Below are 8292 nucleotides of genomic sequence, written 5' to 3'. Positions count from 1 at the left end.
TTCAGTTATTGGAATTTCCTCTATTAAGTCTATTGGTATTCCACCATTTCCATAAGTAGCCGGTTGAAACTTGAGAGAGAGGGGTTTATTCAAGATTGGGCACAAAAGTTAGGAAAAGTAAGAACATGCTAGATTCTTGAGGATGTAGAGTAGATATTTATGGGAGGAGGGTCCTCTCGAGAATAAACTGAGCCCACAAGATGGGGAAGGTGATGCAAAGTTCTCGGAGAGGGATGCATGTCTCCTCTATGGGTGTGTGTAGGGTCTTGAGTTTCGTGACATGGTGTGAAGTCTAGACGGAAAGCAAAAGGAGAGAGGGTCAAGTTTGTGGCCAGGCTGTAAAGGGAGAGATAGAGGGGGGGGGGGGGGTGGGGGGAAAGAGAGAGATAGAGATAGATAAATAGAGAGAGAGAGAGAGAGAGAGAGAGAGAGAGAGAGAGAGAGAGAAGGGGGGGGCGAGGAGTTTCAGAGTGGTGATTGGGAGGACACGTAGGAGAAGAGGACACGTAGGCAGGGGAAGGCCAGAGTAAAGGGGGCTGGTGGAAAGGAGTCCGAAGAAGGGGTAACTCAAAAAAGGGGGGCGGATCTATCCCCCTGGCTACCAACCGGAATCAATACAGCAGGCGTATTTTTTGAATATTATGATAAGCTTGACGCTGCTGGTTACTCCTATTATTCATTATAAGACCCTTGGCGCGCGGCAGGCAGGCAGAGCTCTAAATTATTAGCAACGGAGGGCGCTCTTTTGTCGGGTATGACAGTGGGGCCCAATTGGATTCCCGAACGATTGCCAACCCGGCGCGGGCCCTGTTCGTTGGCCACCCTTATGACGTGTCAGAAGGGGATTGGACTCTGCGGTCGAACGGATGGGGATATTGGATATCGGACCAATTAGAAGAGGCGCTGAGTTTAACGTTTGCATGGGGCCATGCACGTAGCTGGGCCCGTGATTAAAGGAGAGGGTTTTAGCGGTGGGCTTTGTTAATTTAGCGGGAGCGCTAATTTAGCGGCGACCTCCAGTCTGGCAGGACCGCTAACTGCGTGGAGATTCTGCCCCCATGCTTCATTCAAGCCTTGGATCTGTGCATCGTCACCCTCAACTTTCTGTCTTCTCCCCTGCGCCGAGCTTTTGAGCTCGGGGCTCAAGCTTGGAGCTCTGGCTATGGCGCTCCCGCTGCTTCTCTCCTCTCTCCCACCCCACTCCACTCCTCGTCCCCTTCACCTTCCCCCCACTCGTCGATCTCTCCCCTCCTTGTCTTCATCCTCACCTCCCTTCCCTGATCCCTTGCCAGATCCGAATCCCCACACCTTCCTCCTTCTGACCTCTTCTTCCTCCCTCCACCACCATCACATTTAACTCCCCCTGCCACCCATCCTTCCCCCTCGTAACTTCTGGATTGGGTCACTCTCTGCAATTGGGTGCTCAAGATTCCCTCTCTTTGTGAACCCCCCTCTTGTGTTGCCAATGCTTCGCAGCAATGATTCCGTGGTCTATCCTCCGACCTCGAGTCCGCTCGCCCTGGTGATCTTTCTCTGCTTCTCCTCTTCCTTACTTCAACTGGTCTCTCTTCTTATTAGTTGTTTGCTGCGACCTCATCAGTTCACTCCATGTGTGTCTCTGCAACCTGCGGACGTGTTGTTTCTTGTTCTTGCTTGGTCCCTTGTGGTGTTCGTCATGTTAGGTTGAGTCTGTACCGATGGCTGGGGGAAGGGTTCCGGCGTTTATTATAGTGAGGCTTTGTTCCAAGGATCGTCGCCATATGATCCAACGCTTCTTGCTACATAAGCAGTTGCAGCTGATAATATCTCTAGCCACCGGATCCCAGGTTAACTTTGGAGATTGTGGGTCGTCTCGCAATCCAGATCAGTGGCTACCTATCATCGATCAGCCCCTTGAATGAACTACAGGATTAACGACCATTGAATGACAGGCTGCTGGAAGAGTTCGTGGTCCTGGTGTGGATCCGGATTTCGGAGGTCATATGCAACGAAATAATTACTGCTAGATTCTTGTGTATCAGTCCGTATGGGCGATGGTCAAGGATTTGGACTCCAAACTCCTCGATTCTTCTGGAGGTGGACTGCAACGGAAACTCTGGACTTGGAACCAAATCTGTTATGAAAGCTAGATCTTCGAGTGGGAGTTTGTACAGAACGATTGCCATATGTCGAAAAGCTCACGAGAGCTCTATAGAAGTTCTATGAAACTCAACTACATGGTTCATGTACAACTCCCCAATTTTACACATGAGGGAGATCGGAGCATCAAGTGATTTGCTGGCTGTCGTGCGTTCAAGATATGCATATTGAGCAGCAATTTCGGATCCTTGTTTCGACACTTCTCAGTGTTTTGACGCTTGAGAACTTCGGAAACCATTTTTGTACAATCTATTGTGATCTGGCGAAGCTACTACGGGAGTTTGTTCAAATGTAAAGTTTGCCGCTCGCGCGGCCAATAACAGCAATTTAATACTTAGGTTCCTACCGACCTCATGCAGCTCGAATTCAAAGGAATATAGGGCAGTTTAATCACAGCCATAATGACATCTTCTCTATCACAGAATATGGGTAGACAGGCTCCCGGAGATGCGTCTAAGCTGGAAGTCATGGATGTCGGGAACGCAGGTGTGGCTTGAAATTACTGTAACGGTGCAGTGGCTCCCATGGGTGGTTTTTGGAGATGTATGAAGGCGAAACATCGTTGGACTCGATCAGATCAGCTTTGAGCTGTGCGGAGCGGTGGTCGGTTCGTTACGTCTGGTGGGTTTTCTCTCCTAGGCGAAGGACGATGAATAGAATCCGGCCGGTCGTCGGCATTGAGTATAACGAGGGATGGAGTAGCAGTAGTGTCGGTCGGTTAAGCTGGATGAAGTGTGAAATGGTTGGAACTTGGCGTGGGTCAGTATTAGTTGCCTCGGTGGAGACGTGGAGATCTGGGTGTACGGGGTGAGGAAGAAGTGCGCGTGTTGTGCGTGTTCTCGTGTGTTTCGGCTCAGCAGGAGATTGTGGGCTTGCGTAGTGGGCTGTGAGAAGTGGAGGTGGTGGTGCGGGGTTTGAACTTTGAGGTGATGGGAAAGAAGGCTACGGTTGGAACTTGGAAAACTACGGGCCAGTGCTGCGCTGATCTCAGTGTGAGTGCGCGCTGGAGCAATGCGGGAGAGTCTGTCGCTCTGTTAGCAGATACTCTTGAGTCTTGTCATCTGATGATCTGAGGACGGTGTTTAGGAGCACGTAACCGTGCGCAGGAGCACGTAAGGAGTTGGGCAACGGAGGTGGCTGAATCATTGAAATCGCTCTGGCTCGGTAGTGGTGCAAGTACACGAGGTTCTACGGAGTTGCGCGTGGAGGATCGTTGTGATTGAGCTGAGGAAGACTCGCTAGAAGCAGGTAGGCATCAGTGTGATGGACATGACCGCGCTCAGTATGGACGTTTTCGGAGCTTTACAGGCATCAGTCCGATGGACGTTTTTGAAACTTTTTGGTAACCTGTTAGGCAGCGTGAGCTGAGTGTTAGCTGTAGGAAACGGGTGAAGATGATGTTTTAGTGCTCTAGTAGGTGTTGGAGCTGGCGTAGGGTGCAAGCTCGCCAGAGGGAGAGGCGTCCCTTCCTTCCCGGGCGGTCGTCTTTGAAAGGCGTCCCTTCCCTTCCCCGGCGGTCAAGTCTTTGAGAGATCGACAGGCCCTTTGGCGAGGAGAGGAGGAAGAAGACACTGTGCGTGTGTGAGCTGTGGGACTCGATGAAAGGATGGTGGAGGACCCATTGACTGGGGACACATCCTGTGAAGTTTTAATTCGGGAGGGACTCTGGAAATGAACGGGTGAGGGATTATGGGAGGACCCGTCTAAGCTTTATAGAAGACTAGGACTCAGGGAATCGGGGGATGCATACTGGGAAGGTTTACAGGGGAGGAAGGGAGGGGGGATTGATTGAGTGATTCATTGATTGGATTGATTGACTGATGTATTGAAATGCTTGTAAATAATAAAATGGGTAAATGGGTGGATTGAAATATGGTGCAGAGGTGGTGAGTCGAAAAGGGCGAGAGAGAGAAATGGACGCGTATGAGGTGACGAGGATGGTGTATAGCAGGGTACAAGCGATGGAGCCGGAGGTAGCCTCCAAGATAATGGGCTTCTTGTTGCTACAAGACCAGGGACAGCAGGAAATGCTAAGGTTGGCGTTAGGGCCGGACGCGCTACTACAAGCGATAGTGGCGAAGGCGAAGCAACAACTGGGGTTAACACAAACCGCGAGGCTGTCGACGGTGGGGTACACGTCGGATTTCATCCACAAAATCCAAGTCCAAACGCAGGTAGGGGAGGGGTACGATGGGTTCTTCAGCGAGGGTTATCTTAACCCACAGTCAGATGTGGTCCTCTCCGGCGGCGGGGGAGGGGGGGCCTCTGCAGGCGCCGCGTTGCTGCGGTCGACGTCCGCCACGTATAGGAGACCGTTGTCGCTTTCGGATCTATCTCTTCCGCCGGATACGTTGCCTTCGTCATCATCTCCTCTCTCTCCGGCCTGGAAGCCTTGCCTCTACTTTGCCCGTGGCTACTGCAAACATGGCTCCAACTGTCGCTTCCTTCACTCCCACTTCTCCTCCTCCCCCTCCCGTTCCTCCGAACCTCCCTCCCCTTCCTCCTCCTCCTCCTCCTCCCCCTTCCTCCTCCTCCATCACTCCCTTAATGGCCGCTCCCCTCCTCCTCCTCCTCCTCCTCCCCCTTCCTCCGATGATCCCCTCCTCGTACCTGGCTCCCTCGAACGCCTCGAACTCGAGCTCCAGGAGCTCCTCCGTGGCCGCCGCGCCCCCGTCTCCATCGCTTCCCTCCCTCAGCTCTACTATGAGAAGTTCGGCAAGACGCTGCAGGCCGAAGGGTACCTCACCGAGAGCCAGCGCCACGGCAAAGCCGGCTACAGCCTCACTAAGCTCCTGGCCCGCTTGAAGAACACCGTCACCCTCATCGACAGGTACTCCATCCCTATGCGCACCAGCTTCGCACTGCTGGCCTCGTGTACACTAGAAGTTCAAGAGTGCATTTTTGTAATTTAAAGCACGGCACTCCTGTCACACAAGCACGAAGCATGCGACTGCTATCACATGTACTTTTAGTTTTAGGATCTATGATCTCGATCTCCCTGTGAGATAAGCATCCTCCTCTCTGCTAAGCATGGAAATGCTTTGAATTTCTGTCAACAAGAATATAGCAGCACAGGGCCCCGGATGTAGAGATAGAAGCATGGGTGTATGTTCTCTGCACTCCCTCTCATTAACACACTAAGAACACACTCCCCTTTCGTAGTCATATACCCAGTGTTCATGTGTTATACAATCGACACTCGTTCGCTGAAGAGATTGAAGTAGCTTTGGGAACGTGTGAGATCTGCATTCTGAAGAGATTGAAGTAAGTATGGGAGTGCTTGGGATCTGCATTTGGTAACTCGATTGCTTTTCTTATGACCTTGCATAGACCTCACGGCCAGCACGCTGTTGTATTGGCTGAGGATGCTCTGAGGTTCACTGCTTACAGGGGAGAAAAGGATGATTTGAGTGGAGTCAATCCCGGCTCTCGTCAGATATACCTGACGTTCCCTGCCGAAAGTACCTTCACTGAGGAGGACGTCTCTAACTATTTCAGGTAAAGCTCTTCCAGTTTACCGTTTCCCCAGTGTTTAGCCAATGGAGCTTCAAGGCAAGTATCACTTCATTATGGCCTTTGCAGGATTTACGGTCCGGTCCAGGATGTCAGGATTCCCTACCAACAGAAAAGGATGTTTGGATTCGTGACATTTGTGTACCCAGAGACTGTTAAAACAATTCTCGCCAAAGGCAACCCTCACTACATCTGCGGGGCACGTGTTCTTGTGAAACCTTACAAAGAGAAAGGCAAACAGAGTGAAAAGTAAGGTTCTTGACTGCCACCTATTCTTGGGCTCTCTTTCGCTCCAGCAGCTCGTTTTCTGCAAGTCTTACGAAAACTCGCTCCCTGTCGCAGGAAACTGCCGGACAGAGGAGAACACTCTAGGTTTGCTCCTAGTAGGAGCTTTGATGGCAGAGAGTTTACATTTACTCCAGGTATCTGGGAGCTCTGTTCCTTGTCTGAGATGTTCATATATCCTTTGGCTCTGCATTGCAGGATCAGTGTGTCCCTGATTTATCTGCCGAATGAAATTACTCGCAGAAGTTGGTTACTATACTGAGTCGAAACTGAAGTTATTTATAGCTGGAGCATCGGAAGTTGATATGATCGCATTGTGAACCCAGTGCATCTGTTGATTGGCGATATTGATTTCTTTCAGGGCTTCAATTTTTTGACGATCATGAGCTTCTGAGGAGGCAAATCAATGAGCAAGAGCTTCAAACCATCGAGTTAGAAAGAAGACGGTTTGCTGCACTCCAGTTTGCCGATCCTCCCAGACTATTTCTGGATAATGGCGCCCCCACGTTAGAGGCTGCCCAAAGCCAGCACGACCACGCTTCAAACGAACTCCATTCACCCGGAGACATGGCTAGGACGTCTGAAGGTCAGTTGAAAGTCTGTTCGGTAAGCAGAAAGAAAGGATGGAAAGGCGGGGTCAGGGATATGGTTTGAATCTTGCCGCTTCTTTTCCGAGTGCAGACCTGAGCCAGCTTCAGGCTTCTAGCGCATTTGGATACTTGTTGGATGTGTTGGATGGAGACCCGGCGGAGGATCTGGAGCCACAAGGAAATGCCGAAAATGATCAGACGAGGTATGCATATTCAAATGAGATATCAGGGAAATGGGCTTGCTCTATTGCTACCCCGCTTTGTCGCTCGTCAAAACTGATAGTTGTTGAATTGTTGCCTCAAGCAGTGATGTACATAATCTTCCCGATAGTCCATTTGCCAGCCCACGCGCTGAAACCAAGATGAAACCCTCCTCTCTTCATGATAAAATCAATAGTTTTTCGTCGGGCATGCAAGCTCTTCTGATTCCGGGAGGCCCATTGTTAGCCGGGGCCTCTGTGAACTGCGTAGATGACAAGGATCTTACGTGCCGCATCTGCATGGGTGAGAAATTAATCACATTACTTAAAACTGTTAATTGTGGGTAGATGTATTCACTTGACGACTCTAAATGGCAATATGTTGGATCTTGTCTGCAGATTCGTTCGTCGATCCGATAAGACTTGACTGTAACCATATGTTCTGCGTCCAATGTATCCTCAAGGTAAACAATGGTCCTCTCCCCACGAGTTTTCCTCATTACACAACTGTGAAGCACACAACATGAGTCAGTCTCAAGAGGAGTGTTTTTTAATGTTTTAGTTTGTTGTATTCTAACTTCTTTGGAAGTAGCCACAGCTGTAATGACAACTTTAAGTGTTGTATACAGGTCATTAGGGTCTCCAAAGATGAATGCCCCCTTTGCCAACGCCATATCGGAAGCCAGATTGTTAAGCTGCTCGAAAATAGAGGACTTCAGGTGATTGACCCCTCGTTAACGAAGCCCAAGGGGGTATCAGCCACAAGCCCAGTTACCAGCTGGTAGCATATCTCAACACCTCTTAAACTGAAGCATCAGTAAATTTATCTCTGTCGTCGTCATCGTCCTTGTCATTTCAAAAGGACCGCCACCACCACGTAAGCTGTAAAATGGTGGCTGCAAGCTGTTAATTTACATAAATTGCAGGAGAAGATCAAAGGTGAGGAAGACCCTTTGTGAGGGCCTGTCTGAAACCGATAGCCACAGCGAATGTAAGATTCTCAAAGATTGTTGAGAAGAGGAAGTAGCTGATAAAAAATTCAACTGTTAATAGTGATGTCAGGTTAGAAGATTCCATTATTTTGTTAAGTACGATCAGGCTACTTAGTTACTGTTTATTAAACGGAGGGTGCTTTCTCTCAGAGAAGGTGCAAAGTTTTCTATCCGTTCATGGTGAATATATGAGAAATGTTGGCGATGTGGAGTAGATTAATTTGGGTCGTTGAGAAGTCCAAAAAGACCCACGACCCTTTGTGAGGAGGTGGCTGGTTCTAGTATCGTGCACCGCCAGAATTTGCAGTCTCCAACTGCCGAGCCCTTCCTGATACAATTACCATGTCCTTCAAATTATATATGTTTTAGCTTGGCTTGGACATTACCCCTGTAAATCTCTACTTGGGAGCGTCTTTTTGTAAATCCCTGAGCAGATGGGTCATATTGGAGCCTTCTTATATGCTGCTAGATTCTCATTGATGATTCCATCCTAGTAAATTTTTTCCTGCAATCGATCAAGCAGTTGAATTTTCAGTTCTTGTACATCCTCTCTCAAGCCCGTTTTAGGAATAC

General features: G+C 49.5%; 1 protein-coding gene across 3 annotated transcripts; it reads left to right on the top strand.

Moving 5' to 3' along the window:
* The first annotated feature begins 1068 nt into the window (after window positions 1-1068).
* On the top strand, window positions 1069-7924 carry LOC147904483 (zinc finger CCCH domain-containing protein 18-like). 3 transcript variants are annotated; one of them, XM_087386787.1, is made up of 10 exons: window positions 1069-1522; window positions 4021-4969; window positions 5530-5637; window positions 5722-5901; window positions 5995-6074; window positions 6299-6523; window positions 6619-6730; window positions 6835-7031; window positions 7127-7191; window positions 7357-7924. In XM_087386787.1, the coding sequence occupies exons 2-10, from the start codon at window positions 4053-4055 to the stop codon at window positions 7510-7512; spliced, it is 2040 nt and encodes a 679-aa protein (XP_087242913.1). In that variant the 5' UTR covers window positions 1069-1522; window positions 4021-4052; the 3' UTR covers window positions 7513-7924. The 3 variants fall into 3 exon arrangements, with proteins under 3 accessions (XP_087242913.1, XP_087242908.1, XP_087242911.1); XM_087386782.1 differs by having other exon boundaries at window positions 1070-1522; window positions 5470-5637; XM_087386785.1 differs by lacking the exon at window positions 1069-1522 and adding an exon at window positions 3257-3387 and having other exon boundaries at window positions 5470-5637.
* Window positions 7925-8292: the final 368 nt, after the last annotated feature.

The sequence above is a fragment of the Dipteris shenzhenensis genome, chromosome 2, assembly GCF_047967505.1.
Source record: "Dipteris shenzhenensis isolate YYH24624 ecotype China chromosome 2, Dip_SZ_1.0, whole genome shotgun sequence".
Classification (NCBI taxonomy): domain Eukaryota; kingdom Viridiplantae; phylum Streptophyta; class Polypodiopsida; order Gleicheniales; family Dipteridaceae; genus Dipteris; species Dipteris shenzhenensis.
The sequence above is the reverse complement of the archived record's forward strand: the minus strand, read 5'-3'. Positions and strand labels throughout refer to the sequence as shown.